Raw genomic sequence first — 21,831 nt, forward strand, 5'->3', positions numbered from 1 at the left:
TAGCATGGACTTATTAGGAGTTACTGAGTCTGAGTTAGCCTAGTAACGTAGGTGGGTAAGAATAATAAGAATATCAATAGGCTAGTCCATGATTCGAAACTTGAAATGTAACAAAAAAGAATAGAAAGTGAAAGTTCATTTAACCCAAATGACCTTCAAACTTGTTTGATACATTGCAGGTAAGAAATATATCCACCATCGAAGCCTTAACGTTCGGCTTCACTGGTATTGCATGGCATTTTCTTTGTCTTTCACAGATGGACTCCCATCAGCCATTATGGATGGTAGAGATTACGGTAGACTGGACGAAGTTGGACTGCAGGTCGATGATGCCGTCTCAGTCTCAAAATTATAATGTGAAAAAAAGGCAACAACTGTCCTGGTCATGGAACAACACAACAGACGGTGTGCCCAAGCAACTTGTACATCGCCACCTTATATTACTCCGTCCCCACATATATAAGTAATTTCCAAGTACATAAACCCAATAGTATCGTATTTAAAAGTGACGTTCAAACACAACTCTGTGACAAAATTTGGATTTTAAATTCCACATGCTCATGAAACCAAAGAGATTTACGTTTATAAGGCACGCCTTGTGGCTACGTCCTCCTCCTTCACAACTTTTCTTTTCCGTGCCAAACGACGTGGACACGGTGCATGTGAATTAAGTAGAGCCGTGACCAGAATCATCTGAATCTGAACCATCAACCATCTTTTCTAACGAATCTATATCCCCTGCTTCAGAATGCATATGTATCCGTAACTTATCCGCATCTTCACTGGGAACAAGAGAAAATAAAAAGAGAAAAAACATTAGTTATGAGCGCGGAAAACAGCAATCGTAAAGTTTTGTTCGGATCACAATGGAATGGACATTTCCTTTTCCCTCATTCTTTTACAAGAATTCAAAGAGCTGAAGATTAGGGATAGAGGCCTACTCTGTAACCCCAAATATTTCTTTGACAATTAAGGAGCTATCCCTCGAACAGAACTCTGGAAGCTGCAAAAATTTCCCATGAAGGTTATTGACATACTAAACTCTAAAAACCCTAATTTCCATGAAAATAATTAACATACCAAACTAAGGGTAGATAATTTACAAAATAACCAAGATGTAACAAAAAAAATCATCATAAAATGCCTCAAGAACAATGGAGCTTTTTTTGTGATTATCCGCAGATTTCTCAGAAATGCTCTTGTACAAACTTGAGTTCTACTGATGCAGCCAATTTAATCTATAAATTTCCAGGCCACACTAACTCACATCATGCTTCAGCAAAAGTTCAGAATCTTGAGGCTATGGTACCAAAATGACCCATTTCTGTGCCCACAATTCATATTCAATCACTAGAGCAGTGTCACATGTTTCAGCCATCCTCATGCTTCTGACAAAACATGTTTGACCACTCCAAGGAGCATTTGAGGGCAGAAAATTTTTCCAGACAGCCTTCTCATCACAATATACCGGTCACGCTACCAGAACATGAAAAGGGGAATAAGAGGGGGCATAAATATCCTTTGAATACAAGAATTTCTCCAATGTGCGAAAATTGGTAAGGCCGTATTTGGGAACTTAAACAAAATAAGTGCAATATTTTTCTCTTATCACGAGGTAGGTTTCCACGATGTCTGACTGGACATAACCATAACTGGAAGATTACCACAATATGACTATCATGTGACTGTACGAGTAAGATTTCTAGAGACAAAAAAGAAAAAAGAAAAGGTGAGAAAAATTGAAACATACAAAGAGTATGTCAAACTCATAATTTTGGGTATTCAGTCCCTTACCTCTGACAGATAGAAAACCTTTCCAAAAAGGGATTGAACAGCTAATTTTCTCTTGAAACCTCTTTCAGTGTAGCCTGAAACATCCATTACAACTGGGCCTGGAAGTTGAAAACACATTGTCAGCAACTGATAGCAAAGTCTTGGAAGGAATTTCTCCAACTTTTTATGGTATGATTTTGTTAAAAGGTTAAATAGTCAATTAGTTTAATGTATTTTGGAAATCCATGAATGAAAAAAAACCAGACGACACTAACAAGATGGACAACAACAACAAATAAAGAAGATAAAATGGCAAAGAGATAATGTCATCAATAGAGTAGTACTGGTAGAAAGAGAGCTATTGGAGCGCACTAGGAGCATCCATCTTTGGTAACTCATAGGTAGGAGGGAGTGGTATACTTTCCCAACATGTCCTCATCAGATTATATATTTTCCCATGGAAAAGGCAATATTATGCAATTAGACCATACAAGTTATGAGAGCAGTTCTTCGATGAGTCAGCTTACCCTTGTCTCGTACAAATCTTCTTGAAATTTCATTCAGAATTTCAGCAACTTGAGAATCATCGAACATGGAAGCTTTTCTGAGCTGAATTAAGTTGGAAACCACGTCTGGGTTGAATGGTTTTTCATTCAAAGTATACCGAATGTACTTTCGCAAAATTTCCTCCATGCTAAAACCAGTCTAGAAATTAATAAGCAGTTGTTATCAAACTCAAAGTAGCAAAGTGTAACACAAATTAAAATTAATAGAAGGACGCAGTACTCATTCATTGGATAAACAATTTATCAATGTAAGAAGAGATATACAGCTGAATTTGAAAGTGCTTCCCCAGAAAAACCATCAATCGAATTGAATGAATAAATAATTTTGAAGAATAAGACAACAAACGCAATTGCTTGGTTCAGCAGTTGACAAAAGTGTAATAATGATATGGCAAATTATGACACTGCATCTGAATTGCATATGTAATAGTAGAAGATATGTCACCTTCTGCACAAGCTGGTGCAAGGCATCGGGTTTGACTTGATCTGCAACACTCTGAAACAATTCGTCTATTGATTTGCATAGCATAGCATTTTTATTCACCTGTTTGTTTGTCATCACAAGACAATGAATCAATCAAGACGAAAGAAATTAGAAAATACCAAATTAACCACCATTAATTTAATTCCTAAACCCCAATAACCAGTGGACAGGAAAATAATAAGAAGATGAAGAAGACGAAGAAGACAATTGACCAGTTTCTTGCGTTTATGTCGAGGGGAAGAAAACTTTTTGACGGTCTTGACAAGGGCAATGACGAAAGTGAGACCGGCATAGGTGAGAGGGAGAGCCAGAATCCAAGGGAGAGAGCTGGTGCCCACTCTGGGTCCAGGAATCGCCTGTGTGACGGAGCCCGTGAACTCTACCACGTCCAAGGCCTTCTCCTGAATCCACGGTAAATCCTCTTCCACCTCTTCCACTACTTCCTCTTCTTCCGCTGCTGCTTTACTGGTTTTGATTCCAACGGAATTTGAATTCGAATGCGAATTACCCTTCGCCGCAGCCGATACAACGCCGGAAAAGGGTCTGCTTGCTTTGAGTGTCGGACTGAGAGGTCTGAAACGACGACTATTATAAGAAGAAGGAAATACCGATAGGGGACTCTTGGCGGCAAGGCCGCGGGGAAGCAGTTTCAGTTGGAGTTGGGAAGAAAAGCAAGTCGCAGAAGCAAAAGCCATGAGCAAGTCCCTTCACCTCACTTCGCTTGCCGCTCGGAGCCAGGCCCGCAACCTTATTCTTTCGAAAATTGCAACTCTGGCCGTGGTGGTTGTGGTTAAAGTGATTTTTCATTTTTTTTTTCGTTTAACAAACTGATTTTTTTTTTTTTTTTTTTTTTTTTTTTTTGCCCTAATCGGATAATCGGTATGGTAATGTAATTGGAAAATAATCTAGTGGTAAAAAAGTTAAGATTTAAACTGGTGTAGTACAATACCAAATTTAGTTCAAAGAAAATTTTTTCATTAAATGTTCCTTAAATGCGAAGATAAAAATGGACATTGATGTGTGCTTTCTTCTTCTTGTCTCCTTCCTCGTCTCTCTACTCTCTCTGGAAAACAAGTACAACAGAGTGGCGATCCGCTGTTGCTGCCTTGCCCATGTGTGTTAATACTTTTATGAAAGAAAAATGCTATACACGTAAACGGTTTAGAAAATATGTTTGCACAAACTGATACATATCATATGTTGCAATCATTGGGGTCGGCCCATGCATGCAGTTCACCTGGTGTGATGATATGAATTTGGTGTGTACTTGGATAGTAAGAAATGCATTATCCATTTCTCCTCTGCGATTTCCTTTTAATTAAAAGATGAAATTTTGTTTCATAATAGTAACTGCACGGTAAAGTGGACAAGTATTCCACTATGATAGAAGAGAAAAGATCCCATTTCTCCTCTATGATAATTCTAGCTTTGGTTAGGTTGTTAGGTTAGTCGAAAGCACGCACATCCACATGCACGTGCAGATGTGCACTTGGATCCAGTGGTTATGGTTGTGAGATCTAGTGAAAATGCATACAGTGTGTTGGATGCAGCATCAAATACAAGTAAAAATGTGTGTGCATGTGTGTGCCTTGTTATTGTTTCTTTTCGTTTAACCTTACATGCAGCACTTGATATCAATTTTGTCTATTAGTGGCTCTTCTGCAGGGTTATTAAGGAGAGATTTTTTAGTGTGATCATCATACGAGGTTGTACATCACGTGTCAATATACAAATGGTGGGATATGTGTGTTAAAATATTAATAACTTAAAAACTAAAAAAATTTCACCATTTATATAAAAACACGTAGTATATCATCCATATTCTTGTCACAGTAAAAAATTTCTCGTTATTAAGGCTTCAAAAAATGCACTGAACTCATCCATTGGAAACCTTCAGCTTACACTGTGACATCTCACATCGCCCAGGGGAGTGATCCTTATATGTATATTCTCATCCCTACCTAGTACGAGGCCTTTTAGGAGCTCATTGGCTTCGGGTTCCGTAGGAACTCTGAAGTTAAGCGAGAACGGGGCTAGAGCAACCCTATGATGGGTGACCCACTGAGAAGTTGCTCGTGAGTTCCCAAAAACAAAACCGTGAGGGAATGGTAAGCCCAAAGCGGACAATATCGTGCTACAGTAGTGGAGCGGGGCCGAGAAGTGATCTGCCCCGGGCGGGGATGTGACAATTTGGTATCAGAGCCAATCCCTGCCCGGAAGTGTGCCGACGACGACGTCGGGCCCCTAAGGGGGGTGAATTGTAACATCCCACATCGCCCAGGGGAGTGATCCTTAAATGTTATTCTTATCCCTACCTAGCACGAGGCATTTTGGGAGCTCACTGGCTTCGGGTTCCGTAGGAACTCTGAAGTTAAGCGAGAAGGGGGCTAAAGCAATCCCATGATGGATGACCCATTGGGAAGTTGCTCGTGAGTTCCCAAAAACAAAACCGTGAGGGAATGGTAAGCCCAAAGCGGACAATATCGTGTTACGGTGGTGGAGCGGGGCCGGGAAGTGATTCGCCCTAGGCCAGGATGTGACATACACAAAGAGAAATTATCCTTGATGTTGATGGTAGAATTCCCACTCAACCAAGTGCTGCAACATATAGGTATGTCTTTGTGGCCTGTTCAGTGATTGTATTCGGGAAGGTGGATCTTGCATTAGTAAATTCAGTTGTTGCCAAAACTTTAGAGCTAATACAATTTGAATACAATTTGGAGAATGGCCTACTAATTATATGATAAGACAAGAACCTTCTGGAATGGTCTACTAATTATATGATGAGACAATAACCTTCTGGAAATCCTATAAATATTATTGGAGGGAGAATTTTCTTCGAGTGATTTTGCTACAACCTCTCAGACCATCTCCCATGGTTGGGCTAAAAGCTAAATTTTTTAGTCCGGAAAATTTAACTTTTAGACTAGAAACAACTTTTCTACTCCAACCTTTCTAGCCTAAAATTTTAACCCAAAATTATTAAAGAATGAACTTTGGCTACTTTTTTTTGTTAAATTAAATTTAAAAAAAAAATAAATATGTAGACTATCGTAAATTAATTTTATGAACATTTTAATATAAAAAGATTTAAATTTCGATAAATATTGGGTGAAGTCCACTCTGATTTCTGGGCTAAATTTTGGGGGGAATTTGGCATTGGTTTAACATTTAGCATTTAGCCCAAAATTTCCCCTTGGGTTGGAGTGGGTTTACGGGGAAATTTTGGGGGGTAATTTGGCTTTTAGCCCACCATTAAAGTTGGTCTCATGGCCAAGGCCAATTTTAATTTTTTTTTTTTTTTTTTCATCTTTATCTTTCCATGTCTTTATCTTTATTTTTCTGCTTTCCCAATTTTAAACTTGTAAATATTTTAAGCAGATGCTTTATGCTCCTGAAAACTGCCGGATCTTTTCCTGAGGATCCTGAGGATCTTCGTGATCGTTCATCGTACATCGCACGATGTACCTAATGAAATTTAAAATTTAAAATTTAAAATTAAATATAAATAGTACTTAACGAAAATTGACCGCACGATGTATGATGAACGGTTACGATCGCGAGATTCCTATGATCCCCAAGAAAAAGATCCAAATAGGCATCACTAATTCAGATCATGATCTCAATTATAGAAGGCTTCGTTTTGTTATATATCAAAATTAAATTGCATTATAAAACTGCTAGGTGTGACTCATCCAATCTTTGTTTGAGGATGGTAAGGTGTGGAGACCTTATGGTTGACATGGTACTTTCTTAGCAACGCCTCAATGGTCCAATCTTGCAGCCGGACGGTACCTCCGGACGGTACCTCCCAAGTAGCGCTTTCTTTTACGTCTTGGAGTGCTTTCTAAGTCTTCCTTTGTTGAATACATGGGTTGCCTCCCAAGTAGCGCTTTCTTTTACGTCTTGCAGCCGGACGGTACCTCCGTTTAAGCTTGACTAGGTTCCACGGCATGGAGGGGTACCTCCTCCACGACATGCTCCTCAAACATCTCGTAATAGGGCTTCAATCGATGCCCATTCACTTTGAATTCTTGCTGCGTCCTTGAACTTTTGATTTGCACTGCACCATGAGGGAAAACATTAGTAACAACAAACGGGCCAATCCATTTAGAACGCAACTTACCAGGAAACAAACGTAGGCGAGAGTTGAAAAGTAACACTTTCTGCCCAACTGTGAAGGTCTTGGTTCGAATCATTTTATCATGGAATGCTTTGGTCTTGGCTTTGTACATCCGGGCATTCTCATAGGCTTCATTCCGAATCTCCTCAAGTTCATTCAATTGGAGCTTCCTATGAACTCCCGCTGCATCTATGTCCATGTTGAAAGTCTTCACGGCCCAATGTGCCTTGTGCTCTAACTCTACGGGCAAATGACATGGCTTACCATAGACGAGCCGAAAAGGTGACATCCCAATGGGTGTTTTGTATGCCGTACGATATGCCCACAGTGCATCATCTAAACGTAAGCTCCAATCCCTCCTTGTTGGTCCAACGGTCTTCTCCAAAATTTGTTTGATTTCTCGGTTAGACACATCGGCTTGGCCATTTGTTTGAGGATGGTAAGGTGTGGAGACCTTATGGTTGACATGGTACTTTCTTAGCAACGCCTCAATGGTCCGATTGCAAAAGTGAGACCCTCCATCACTTATGATTACTCTCGGCATTCCAAACCTAGCAAAAATGTTAGTTTTCACGAAATCTGCAACCACCTTAGAATCGTTAGTACGGGTGGCTTTTGCTTCCACCCATTTAGAAACATAATCAACGGCTAGCAAGATATAAGTGAAACCATAAGATGGAGGGAAAGGGCCCATGAAATCAATGCCCCAAACATAAAAAATTTCAACGTTAAAGACAGGGGTTTGCGGCATTTGGTCCTTGGTACCTATGTTACCCATTCGTTGGCAACGATCACAAGACATACAAAAGGTTCTAGCATCCCTAAATATAGTCGGCCAATAAAAACCACACTCTAGAACCTTGAGGGCAGTGCGTTGTGTGCCAAAATGACCACCACATGCATATGTGTGACAAAAGCTTAGAATTGAGTGAAATTCAGAATTATGCACACATCTACGTACAATTTGATCTGAGCAATACCTCCACAAATAAGGGTCATCCCAAACATAGAAACGTGCATCATTTTTAAGCTTATCACGTTGGTGCTTGTTTAGTTCATTTGGAATTTGTTTAGCCACCAAGTAATTCACTAAATCTGCATACCATGGTTCACTTACCTCAATGGATAGCAGCTGCTCATCGGGAAAAGTTTCAGGGATAGGTACGGCATGTTTATGCTCCTCGTGGATCATTCGGCTTAAATGGTCAGCCACTACATTCTCGCTTCCTTTCTTATCCCGGATTTCAATATCAAATTCTTGAAGAAGAAGAATCCAACGGATAAGCCTCGGCTTTGCTTCCTTTTTCGTGAGCAAGTACCTCAAAGCTGCATGATCAGAATAAACGATTACTTTAGTACCAATTAAATATGAACGGAATTTATCTAAAGCAAAAACCACAGCTAGAAGTTCTTTTTCCGTCGTGGAGTAGTTCAATTGGGCATCATTGAGAGTCCGAGAGGCATAGTATATGACATGCGGCCGCTTGTCTCTTCTTTGTCCTAGAACAGCTCCTAATGCATAGTCGGATGCATCGCACATGAGCTTGAACGGAAGGCTCCAATCTGGAGGTACAATAATGGGGGCCGAGACTAGCTTCTCCTTGAGTTGGTTAAATGCCGAATTACACTCTTCATCAAACTTGAATGGCACATCTTTTTGAAGCAATCGGCAAAGAGGGTTGGACATCTTGGAGAAGTCCTTGATAAAACGCCTATAGAACCCTGCATGGCCAAGAAACGAACGTACCTCTCTAACCGAAGTAGGAGAGGGTAAGTGACGTACAAGGTCTATTTTCGATTTATCTACTTCAATTCCTTTTTCTGAAACAATATGTCCTAAAACTATACCTTGTTTCACCATAAAGTGACATTTATCCCAATTCAAGACAAGGTTAGTTTCAACACATCGTTTCAAAATTAAGGTCAGATTATCCAAGCAATTATCAAATGAACTCCCAAATACACTGAAATCATCCATGAAAACCTCAATGATCTTTTCAACAAAATCGGAAAATATACTTACCATACACCTTTGGAAAGTGGCCGATGCGTTGCATAAGCCAAATGGCATGCGACGATAAGCAAATGTTCCAAAGGAACATGTGAATGTGGTCTTCTCTTGATCATCCGGGGCTATCACAATTTGGTTATATCCAGAGTATCCATCAAGAAAACAGTAAAAAGCATGACCGGCTAACCTTTCGAGCATCTGGTCGATGAATGGCAAAGGAAAGTGATCTTTCCTAGTCATGGCATTTAGCTTCCGGTAATCGATACATACTCGCCATCCAGTCTGAATGCGTGTAGGCACGAGCTCATTCTCATCATTCTTGATAACAGTTACTCCGGACTTCTTGGGAACGACTTGAACTGGAGAGACCCAACGGCTATCGGAGATAGGGTAGATCACTCCGCAATCCAAAAGCTTGATTATTTCCTTCTTCACCACTTCCATCATCGGAGGGTTGAGACGGCGTTGAGCCTCTCGAGTTGGTTTAGCCCCCTCCTCAAGAAGTATACGGTGCATGCATGTGGTAGGGCTTATTCCTTTAATGTCGGCCAAAGTCCACCCTATGGGCGTTTTGTGCTCTCGCAGCACCCTCACAAGCTTCTCCTCCTCCATTGCCGTGAGACTTGATGAAATGATGACGGGCAATGTTTCGCCTTTTCCCAAAAACACATACTTCAAATGGTCCGGCAACGGCTTAAGTTCAAGCGATGGTGCCTGAACAACAGAAGGTAGCATCTTAGTGGAAACTGAATTTGAAAGTGAGAGTGGAACCTTACCATATTGTTGTGGCAATGACTCAAGGGCTGCCACAACCTCAATTATTTCTTCACTAGAACCCATTGCAAAGAATTCCTCCTCCTTGCCGTGGCCTTGCATTGGCCCAAATCCTTCATTTTTGCGCTCTATGGCCTTAGTGATGGTTGTTTCCAGGGCGTCCTCGTTCAATTCTTCAAGGTATACCTGCGCCAAAGAATCGATAACATCAATGGAAAAACAAGAATGGTCATCAACGGGATATCTCATAGTTTCAGAAATATTAAAATCAATCACTTCCCCATCGAATTCCATTGTCAAGGTGCCTTTGTATACATCAATCTTCGTTCGGGCCGTCTTCATGAATGGCCTACCAAGGAGAATCGGCAAAGATGTAGAATGGGCTGAATCCTCCATGTCTAGGACGTAGAAATCAGCCGGAAAAATTAAATGGTTCACCTGCACAAGCACATCTTCCAAAACTCCTTTTGGATACGCGTTAGAACGATCGGCCAATTGTATAATTACACCATCTTGTTTTAATTCACCCAAATTCATAGATGCATAAATAGAATAAGGCATGACATTTATGGATGCACCTAAATCAAGCATGGCATGTTCAAAACGATTATGTCCAATCACACAAGGAATCGTGAAACTACCGGGGTCTTTGCACTTGGTAGGCAGTTTACGTTGCAAAACAGCGGACACATTCTCGCTTACCTTCACCACCTCTTTGTTTGCCCTTCTTCTCTTTGTATTGCATAGGTCCTTGAGGAATTTAGCATACTTTGGAACCTGTTTGATTGCATCGAGAAGCGGTATGTTCACTTGCACCTTCCGGAACGTTTCAAGAATGTCCTTCTCGCTTTCTTCCTTTTTTTCTTGCATGAACCTGCGAGGAAAAGGTACATTGGGCAGATTAGGACGTGAGGTACATGAATTTGAACTTAAATTACCTGATTTGGCCGAGTTAGGGTGATCTGCCTCAGGTTGTGTCGTCTCTTCATCTACTTTCTGGGCAGATTTGGGATTGTTTGGCTCGGTCCCAACTTCTTTTCCACCCCTTAGGGTGATGGCCTTGGCGGATTCGAATCCTCCCTTTGGATTGACTGTGGTTGAGCTAGGAAGCTTTCCTTGCTCTCTAATCTGTCCAAGGAACTCAGAAATCTGCCCTATTTGTTTCTTCATATCCGTCATCTCCTTCTCGTTATTTGCTATCCGGTTGTTTTGATTTTGCAACCCCTGCGAAATAGAGGTTAGTAATTGCATAGCTTGATCACTTTCCAAGGACGTACCTGAATGAGATGATGCCGAAGGTTGTTGGGGTTGCTGGGGTGCATACGGCTTGGAATAAAAACCAGGGGGGTTTGGCCTAAATCCTCCTTGTTGGGCAGCTTGTTGTGGCTCCCTCCATTTGAAGTTTGGATGGTCCCTCCATCCGGCATTGTAAGTGTTCGAGTATGGGTTGTTTTGATTTTTTCCTTGGAAACCAATTGCATTGGCAGATTCCCACCCACCATTCTCGATTAGTTGAGGGCACTTGTCGGATGGATGCCCTTGAATTGAGCACACGCCACAAACTTGGTGTTCTTGTGCTTTTGGACCAATCACAACCTGAGAAACAAGAGAAGTAAGATTAGCAAGTTGTGATTGAATTTCAAAAATAGCACTCACCTCATTTACACTTTGTTGTCGTGGGGCTTCCCTTTGACCCACTCCTTCATATTGTTGAGCGTTGAGCGCTCGGTTAGCTATGAGAATCTTGGCATCCCTTGGTGTTTTGTCCACCAATGCTCCTCCCGCTGATGCATCAAGCATTTGACGTTCGATAGGAAGGAGGCCCTCATAGAAATATTGAAGGAGAAGTTCCTCCTTCATTTGATGTTGAGGACATGAAGCTACAAGGCCCTTGAAGCGCTCATAATAAGCCGGGAATGTCTCACCATGATTCTGTTGAATACCACTAATTTTCTTCCGTAGGAGAATCACTCTCGAAGTAGGGAAGAATTTCTCCAAGAAAGCACGCTTCATACTCTCCCACGAAGTCACAGTTCCCGGGGCTAGTTCGTAGAGCCAATCTTTGGCCTTGTCCATAAGTGAAAATGGAAAGGCCTTCATCTTCAATATACTCCCATCCACATTGACGGGGGTCATGCTCGAACAAACCACCTCGAACTCCTTCAAGTGTTTGTTGGGGTCTTCCATAGACAAGCCATGGAACTTCGGAATATGGTGTAACAAACTGGATTTGAGTTCAAATTCCTCAGTCTTCCCCTCTGCAGCCGTGGGGTATTGGATACAAAGAGGCAATGCATTATCCAAACCCGAGGCCGAAAGCTCCTTGATGGTTCTATTATCTGCTGCCATGGCTTGTTCTTCTTCAAAAATCTGATCCGTGGGCTTTTCTTCTACACCTACTTCGTCTTCTTCAAGCCCAGGTTGTGGTGGCTCTTGTTGACTCCTCGTTCTCCTCAAAGTGCGTTCAAAATCACCGTCAAAGTCGGAGATGTTCTCTATAATAGGCCGAGAGCTACGAGTCATACACAGTACCTAAAAAAAACAAGGAAACAAACAAACTAAGAATCTGAAATAAGAATGCACGAAAAACAAAAAAAAAAAAAATATAAAAATAAAGACAAGGGTTTAGCAAAGTTGCTAAATCCCCGGCAACGGCGCCAAAATTTGATGCGAGATTTACTTGACACTCAAATTAAACCCTCGTTTGACAATTGTAGTAGAATGGATAAGTGAGGGATCGTTCTGGACCGGGGATTAGGAGGGATTGCTAAAACCTTCTAAATTGACTTAAAAACATAAAAACTAAATCAAAATACTCTTAACAAGACTACTATGACTCAGAATGGCTTTGAAAAACTCAAATTGTCTAAAACAATCAAATTGACTCAAATAGAAGCTAGAACTTGATTTAGACGAATTTGCAAGTGTTTATGACTCCAAAAGCTTAAAGATACAAAAATAAAACAAATACGAATGATTAAGACTCAACGAAATATGGGGGAAATGTGTTTGGATGATATTAAATTAAAAAGACAGAATATAATTAAAGGCAAAATGTAAATATGAATGTGATGAAAATATGGATGATGGAATAGCCAAGGGGTTCTTCTCCACACATGTTACACTTGCATACAAAATTGATTCTCAGTTGGTCTTTCGATAAGTTGTGAAACTCAATGCTCCAAGTTAATTAGATCCGCTTAGATTAACTTTCAGATTTCCCTAAATTCGTTGGATTGCATGGAATACGCATTACAACCAAATTATTCTTAATCAAAGTCCCTAACTATGGAATACGCATGATAGAGACATTCAACAAAGATCATTAAGTTCAACGGAAATCATAAACATCGACGAGGCATTCGTTACTATGGAATACGCATGAAACTTATGCCAAGAATTTGTTTAACGCGATTGTTTATAAGCAACCTCCACTACTTGTGAATATAAGTTCATAACGGTTAGGTGAAATTCACTTATATTCTAGCGTCATATTTATGCATGAAAATTAAGCTTGCAATCTCAATGAACATACATAAATAAGTTATCAATCAAACAGTTAAACGAATTGAATCCACAACTTATGAAATTCCAACCAAACGTAATCAATTCAAATTGCAAATATAAACATAGTTTCGAATCACCCCCTAGCTAAAGGGGGTTTAGTTCCTCATAACTTTGAAATCAAAGAAACACCTAAACATTCCAACAACTCAAACTGAATTGTATGAACGTTTAGGCACTCTTCTCTTCCATTACAAAACAAAGAAAATTGAATTTAAACATTGAAATCAAAGAAACACCTAAACATTCCAACAACTCAAACTTGAATTGTATGAACGTTTAGGCACTCTTCTCTTCTTCGTTGTTGTAGCACAAGGTCTAAGGAGATGTTAAGGGCTTTAGGTGTATGTGGAATGGAGTAGGGAGTGGTTGGAGATGGAAGAGTGAAGAGAAAATATGCAGAAAATGAAGTGGGACTCACGGCAATGGAATGGGTTTGTTGCTTGGTGTTTGTAACTGAAAATGTGTATGGAAGAGTTGAATGGGGAGTGAATGAATGAAATGTGTATGAATGAGTAAGTGTTTGTGAATTGAGGTGTGGATGCTTATTTATAGGTGAAGAGGAGGGAACATGACAACTAGGAACTTGGTGGAAATCTGAAATGGTGATGGGAGATGCATGTGGCTGTTTTATGCATGTGATTAAAGGGTGGTGAATGCATATGCTTTGACAGAAATGAAAGGGATAATGCACGGTTTTGAGAGGTTTTCTGGTGGTTGTGAGGTGGATGAATGATTAGAATCTTGTAAGGGTGGAAATGCATGTGGAATGGATGTGAAATCTGCCAAAATGCATGTGAAAGGAATGCTGGAAATGCATGTGAATGTAGGCCACGGCAAAGGGTGTTGTTTGTGGAATGATGGCAGGTTGTGTATGTGTTTGGGAAGAGAATAAATGTATGATGGTGGCTGAATGATTAAAGGGAATGAATGGGAGTGACACTAGGTTGATTATGCATGTGGAAATGCTGGAATTATCAATGGTTATGCACGGCAAAGGTTGGAAAGAATGATTATGGATGCATGTGTTGAATGATTTCTTGGTGAGGGATGTGGAGTGGTTGAATGTGGTGCAATGATAATGTTTTGTGGCTGAATTGGTGGTGGAATTATGATGGGAATGCTAGGGAATGAATGTGAAATGAAATGATAATGTTTTGCACGGTTTGGTGTTGTGTTTGTTTGAATGTGCATGTGATTAAATTAAAGGATGCAAAGTAAATGAATAATGAATGTATGTGTTGATTTATGAAGATGCATGTGCAATGAAATGGAATGCCAATCTGAAATGAGATAGGAACCCACGGCAAAGGAGTGAGATTGATGATGAATTATGAAGAATGAATGCATGTAGGGTTGATATGCATGTGAATTAGGTTGGAAAGAGGTGGAAGTGGAATGTTATGCAATGATAATGTCTTGTAAAGATGCTAATAAATAATGCATGTAGGGTTAGGAAATAAAATCATAACTTAAAGGGGGATGATTAAAGGGTGTTGAAAGGTTTTGCATGGCTTTGAAGTGATTGTGGATTGGGCTAGAGTTTAAGTACATGAAATGGACCCAAATTGCTCCCCCTTGCATGGCTTTGAAGTGATTGTGGATTGGGCTAAGCCCATGGCAAGGTGTTATGTGATTGGGTTAGGGCCATTGTTTTGTGTCTTCAAGTGCATATAAGGCCTTCAAATTCGTCCATCCTCTTGGCTCCATGGATAAGCTATCCAATCCATGCCCAAAAATGCTCCAAATGGCCTCAAAATGCACTTTCTTGCTCCCTAGGCCCTTAGAACCTGAAAACACCCAAAAGAAGCATAAAGGACTAAAATAACGAGAGAAACATAACGTAAATGCACGAGAACAAGCCATTTAAGTCGCATGAATATGCTCCTATCAGTAGGAACTCTGAAGTTAAGCGAGAACGGGGCTAGAGCAACCCTATGATGGGTGACCCACTGAGAAGTTGCTCGTGAGTTCCCAAAAACAAAACCGTGAGGGAATGGTAAGCCCAAAGCGGACAATATCGTGCTACGGTAGTGGAGCGGGCCCGAGAAGTGATCTGCCCCGGGCGGGGATGTGACAATTTGGTATCAGAGCCAATCCCTGCCCGGAAGTGTGCCGACGACGACGTCGGGCCCCTAAGGGGGGTGAATTGTAACATCCCACATCGCCCAGGGGAGTGATCCTTAAATGTTATTCTTATCCCTACCTAGCACGAGGCATTTTGGGAGCTCACTGGCTTCGGGTTCCGTAGGAACTCTGAAGTTAAGCGAGAAGGGGGCTAAAGCAATCCCATGATGGATGACCCATTGGGAAGTTGCTCGTGAGTTCCCAAAAACAAAACCGTGAGGGAATGGTAAGCCCAAAGCGGACAATATCGTGCTACGGTGGTGGAGCGGGGCCGGGAAGTGATTCGCCCTAGGCCAGGATGTGACATACACAAAGAGAAATTATCCCTGATGTTGATGGTACAATTCCCACTCAACCAAGTGCTGCAACATATAGGTATGTCTCTGTGGCCTGTTCAGTGATTGTATTCGGGAAGGTGGATCTTGCATTAGTAAATTCAGTTGTTGCCAAAACTTTAGAGCTAATACAATTTGAATACAATTTGGAGAATGGCCTACTAATTATATGATAAGACAAGAACCTTCTGGAATGGTCTACTAATTATATGATGAGACAATAACCTTCTGGAAATCCTATAAATATTATTGGAGGGAGAATTTTCTTCGAGTGATTTTGCTACAACCTCTCAGACCATCTCCCATGGTTGGGCTAAAAGCTAAATTTTTTAGTCCGGAAAATTTAACTTTTAGACTAGAAACAACTTTTCTGCTCCAACCTTTCTAGCCTAAAATTTTAACCCAAAATTATTAAAGAATGAACTTTGGCTACTTTTTTTTTGTTAAATTAAATTTAAAAAAAAAATAAATATGTAGACTATCGTAAATTAATTTTATGAACATTTTAATATAAAAAGATTTAAATTTCGATAAATATTGGGTGAAGTCCACTCTGATTTCTGGGCTAAATTTTGGGGGGAATTTGGCATTGGTTTAACATTTAGCATTTAGCCCAAAATTTCCCCTTGGGTTGGAGTGGGTTTACGGGTAAATTTTGGGGGGTAATTTGGCTTTTAGCCCACCATTAAAGTTGGTCTCATGGCCAAGGCCAATTTTAATTTTTTTTTTTTTTTTTTTCATCTTTATCTTTCCATGTCTTTATCTTTATTTTTCTGCTTTCCCAATTTTAAACTTGTAAATATTTTAAGCAGATGCTTTATGCTCCTGAAAACTGCCGGATCTTTTCCTGAGGATTCTGAGGATCTTCGTGATCGTTCATCGTACATCGCACGATGTACCTAATGAAATTTAAAATTAAATATAAATAGTACTTAACGAAAATTGACCGCACGATGTATGATGAACGGTTACGATCGCGAGATTCCTATGATCCCCAAGAAAAAGATCCAAATAGGCATCACTAATTCAGATCATGATCTCAATTATAGAAGACTTCGTTTTGTTATATATCAAAATTAAATTGCATTATAAAACTGCTAGGTGTGACTCATCCAATCTTTGTTTATCGCGGACGGTTGACAGTGACCAATTTTGCACTATACTTTGAATCATTGGGAGTTGGTTCGTATGAAAAAGCTGTTAAGTACGATCTGGCAACAGATATGAAGCTGACGTGATACACCTCATGTAGCCTATGTGGAACTTGTTTTATTCTATGATCGCGAGCTGACTTAATTTTTTTATTTGGTTCTTTTATAAATTATTTCCAGAGCTGAGCCAGTTTATTTGGAGTCTCCTGAGTTTAAAGGCAATTCTCGCCGGGACATTTGTCTTGAGATCTTGCGTGCACACAATTTCATTCGGAAAAATAATCTTAAAGAGACTAAGAAATCAGTAGTACTGGTAAGAGCTATTCTTGGCATCATCCGATATCGTGCAGTTAGAGACGCCTCCCACTTCTTTTCATCCCATTATAAAACCTTACTTGCTTTTTTAACCTTGCTGAAAGTCTTCCAGAGGGGACTTGATTTTGAAGACTTTGTCAAGTCGCTTGCTTATTTTGAATTCCAGTGTTGTCTTACGTGATGTTTCTGTAAGAATAACATTACAAGGATAAAGATTCAATCAATTGAATCACAATTCTCAAAAGATCACGATAAGAAAACTGTAAATTTGTAAGCATGAAACTGAATTGCAGAACTTGCTCCAGATGATGATGCCATTGCAGCAAGATAAACTCGAAACCTTCTACCCTCTAACAAGACACAATGGTTCTCTCAATCAATAGGATTTGAGATCTCAATTAACCGCATTCCATTAAGGGCAGTGACTCAAGTCTTATATAGTACTCTCTTAACCATTCCCTATCAGAATAGAATAGGTTTAGGATTCAGACTTAACTACTAATACCGAAACACTAATCCAAAACTAATTCTGGTACTGAGTTCCAATCCCACAAGGTTTATGCAGAACCTCAATGTACTTTTCCTGCAGAAATACTAATACATAATATCTTAAAGATTAGGACTTTTCTATATCAATCTTAAACACCATAGTCAGTTCCATATTCATACTCATAATCTTACATTCTCCCACTTAAGTATGAAACCCGAGAACCAATCTTTCAAGATTTATAGAAGTGATCACTAAGTCCAAATCCCAGCAAAGCTTATCATCATGCATTGACACAGACATACATTTCAAAGTATGGAATTTTAGAACCTAATCTGCACATTGCAGAATCGATTCCAAAGTCACTACATACTTGATCTATATCTCATATCCATATGAATCTTTACTATATTAATATCAAAAGAATTACTCCCACTGTTGTCATCCAAAACTTGCTTCAACAAAATCAAGTTTCCAGTCAACATGAACATTCAGAACATCATACCAAATAGTTTCCAAAAGAATGCATCAGCAAAATCACAAGATGATTTTCTAGCAAACCAAAACTATTATTATTAATAAAACTTGTTTTCTGGAACAATTTATCACATAATTGGAAAAATGGAACACTAACCAAAAACCAAAAACTAAATAAACACATATGGCTCATCTTAACTAAAGCAATCATAACTAACTTTTAAGATAAGCTTCCTTACTAGAAAATCGCAGCCTCAGAAATCATGAAGTAGCAACAATAGTCTTTAAGTTCCAAAATAACTTAGTCCCACTTATCAAAAGACTCTAAGACGCCCATCTGTTCAACATGCCCTTTGAATACATTATTAGGCAGCGCTTTTGTGAGAGGATCTGCAATCATTGCAGTTGTTGATAGATACTGAATTTCTATCTCTCCTTTCTTCACCTTTTCTCTAACCTTGAGAAACTTCACATCCATCAACCTTGAGGCTGATGTCCTCTTGTTATTTTTTCGAGAAGAATACAACCGCATTATTATCACAAAACATCTTCACTGGTCTCTTTACTGAGTCAATGATCTTCATGTCAACTATGAAGTTTCTAAGCCAAACAGCATGCTTTATACCTTCAAAACATGCCACAAACTCAGCTTCCATTGTTGATGTTGATATAATGGTTTGCTTAGCACTCTTCCATGAAACAGCCCCTCCGTTTAGTTTGAAAATGTATCCACCAGTCGACTTTCTTTCATCCATATCTCCAGCAAGGTCTGAATCGGTGAATCCAACTAATTCTAATGAATCATCTCTGCCATAAACTAACATGAAATTCTTAGTTCTCTGCAAGTATCTCAGTACCTTCTTTGCTGCCACCCAATGAGCTTCTCCAGGATTTGATTGAAACCTTCCTAAAAGACCAACAATGAATGCCAAATCCGGCCTAATGCAAATGTTAGCATACATAAGGCTGCTAACTAATGAAGCATAAGGCTTCATCTTCATCAATTCAATTTCATGCTCATTCTTTGGACACTGGTCTCGGGAGAACTTATCTCCCTTGTTCACTAGAACATTAGCTTTATTGCAATGTTCCATGTTAAACATGTTGAGTACTCTTTCAATATAGTATTTCTGAGACAATCCAAGAAATCTTCTCTGCTTATCTCGAACTATCTCAATTCCCAGAACATAATAAGCTTCTCCAAGATCCTTCATTTCAAAGTTTGTGTTCAATAGGTGCTTGGTTTCATTCAATAGTTGTCTATCCGAGCTCGCAAGTAAGATGTCATCTACGTAGAGAACAAGGAAAATAAATTTTGACCCTCTTATTTTGAGATAGATGCAATCATCCATCTTATTTTCTATGAAACCATGTGAAGTAACAACTTGATCAAATTTTAAGAACCATTGCCTTGACGCCTGTTTTAGTCCATAGATTGACTTCTGTAACTTACAAACCATATCTTCCTTCCCCCTTTCAACAAATCCAGGAGGTTGAACCAAGAAAATGTCTTCATACAGATCTCCATTTAAAATGCAGTCTTGACATCCATTTGGTGGAGTTCTAAATCAAAATGTGCTGTTAAAGGCATAATAACTCTCATTGAATCCTTGGAAGACATAGGGGAAAAAGTGTCATTGTAGTCAACCCCATCCCTTTGTGTGAAACACTTTGCAACAAGCCTTGCTTTATATCTTTCGATCCTTCCCTCAGCATCCCTTTTGGTTTTGAATACCCACTTGCAACTGATTGCCTTGATGTTAGGTGGGGATTGCACTATAGACTAAACAGAGTTCTTGGACATTGAATCAAGTTTTTCTTTCATTGCCGCCTACCATAGAACATTTTGAGGACTCTGCATGGCTTGGTGATATGTCATAGGATCATCAATGTCTCCAAAATCGAACTCTGTTTCTTGAAGATACACATAGTCTGAAGAAATAACTGGCTTTTTAATTCTGTTGGATTTCCTCAGATTTTGATGATCAAGTGAGTTGGTATGAGCATTAGAATTGGTAGCCTGATTCTCAGTGACTGGATTTTGATTAATGGAAACATTGTGTTGATCTTCTTCATTCACAATTTCTGTTGGAATCTAAGTCTCACCCATTACTTCATCTATTTGAGTATTAGTACTCAATCTCGGGAAAACTGGTATGTGGTTATAGTATAACCGTGATGAATCATCATCCATTTGCCTTGCTTTTTCAAATTCAAAATTTTCTTGAACTAAATTTGAAACATCTTCATCTTCTAGGAAGGTAGCATTATCAGTTTCTTGTATTCTGGTGTTGGCTTGAGCGCAGAAAAACTTGAAGCCTTTTGACTTCTCAGAATAACCAATGAAGAAACAGGTTGTGGTCCCGGAATATAATTTCTTTTCACTTGGATTGTAAAATCTCGCCTCTGCTTTACATCCCCAGACATGAAAATGATCGAAACTTGGTTGTCTTCCATTCCACAGCTCAAATGGTGTCTTAGGCACAGCTTTAGTTGGCACTCTATTAAGTATATAATTTGTTGTCTTCAATGCCTCTCCCCAAAGGAAACCAGGAAGTTTGGACCTAGAAATCATGCTTCTCACCATCCCCATGAGAGTTCTTTTTGTCCTCTCTGCCACTCCATTTTGTTGGGGGTGTGCCAAGAGTGGTGTATTGAGCTACTATGCCTTGGCCTTCAAGGAAACGTGCAAACGAACCCTTTTTCTGTCCAGCTTCTGTGTGCCTGCCAAAATATTCCTCTCCTCTATCTGATCTAACAATTTTAATCACATGGTCTAACTATTTTTCAACTTCACTTTTGAAGGTTTTGAAACATTCAAGGACTGAAGACTTTTCACTAATAAGGAAAACATAACTGTATCTAGAGTAGTCATCTATGAAATTCACAAAATAAGAGTGCCCGCATATGGTTTTGATTGGAAAAGGTCCACAAACATCTGTATGTATGATTCTAACAAGCCATGACTTCTTTTAGCATCTAGTTTCCTAACATTTGTCATCTTTCCTTTCATACAATCAACACACTCAATTGCACTCTTGAAATCAATGGTCGGAATCAAGTTCATTTTGGACAACTGAAAAACCCTTTATTTTGAAATGTGTCCTAATCTTTCGTGCCAAAGCATGAAAGTTTGATCAAAACCATGCATTCTTTTGGTTGCAATATTTAAGACATGTAAATGGTCGGTTTCTACAGTGCAATCTATTTTCCAAAGTTGATCATGCAGAAAAGCTTTTCCTTGTAGAGAACCTTTTCTAAAGAACTTGACACATTCATTATCTCCCATGAAAACATAGCCTTGTTATACTATCTTTGAAGCTGAAAGTAAGTTTCTTCTCATTGCAGGCACAAACAAAATATCATTCAATTGCATTATTATGCCAATGGATAATCTCAATTTAACAATACCAATAGCTTCGACAGAGACTTTGGTTTCCTCACCAACAAAGACATTAAAATAGTTCGTTTTCTTTTGTTTTTCAAAACCATGTAATGAATTAGTAATATGCACAAATGAACCGGTATCAAACCACCAAGAGTTAGCAGGAATATCAATGAGATTCGACTCCTCACACACATAGACATCAACTTTTCCTTTAGCCTTTAACCAATCATTGAAATTTTCACAGTCCCTCCTATAG

The 21,831-nt window shown here is 39.4% G+C and overlaps 2 protein-coding genes across 2 annotated transcripts; both read right to left on the minus strand.

Moving 5' to 3' along the window:
• Positions 1–479: 479 nt before the first annotated feature.
• Positions 480–3,603, minus strand: LOC137731976 (uncharacterized). The gene is made up of 6 exons (XM_068471247.1): positions 3,036–3,603; positions 2,785–2,883; positions 2,301–2,478; positions 1,795–1,892; positions 942–1,003; positions 480–782 (listed from the first exon to the last, which is right to left on the minus strand). The coding sequence occupies exons 1-6, from the start codon at positions 3,516–3,518 to the stop codon at positions 668–670; spliced, it is 1,035 nt and encodes a 344-aa protein (XP_068327348.1). The 5' UTR covers positions 3,519–3,603; the 3' UTR covers positions 480–667.
• A 14,885-nt stretch (positions 3,604–18,488) lies between these two features.
• LOC137731183 (secreted RxLR effector protein 161-like) lies at positions 18,489–19,401 on the minus strand. The gene is made up of 2 exons (XM_068470289.1): positions 18,813–19,401; positions 18,489–18,577 (listed from the first exon to the last, which is right to left on the minus strand). The coding sequence occupies exons 1-2, from the start codon at positions 19,399–19,401 to the stop codon at positions 18,489–18,491; spliced, it is 678 nt and encodes a 225-aa protein (XP_068326390.1).
• Positions 19,402–21,831: the final 2,430 nt, after the last annotated feature.

This window comes from Pyrus communis, chromosome 4 (genome assembly GCF_963583255.1).
Source record: "Pyrus communis chromosome 4, drPyrComm1.1, whole genome shotgun sequence".
NCBI lineage: Eukaryota > Viridiplantae > Streptophyta > Magnoliopsida > Rosales > Rosaceae > Pyrus > Pyrus communis.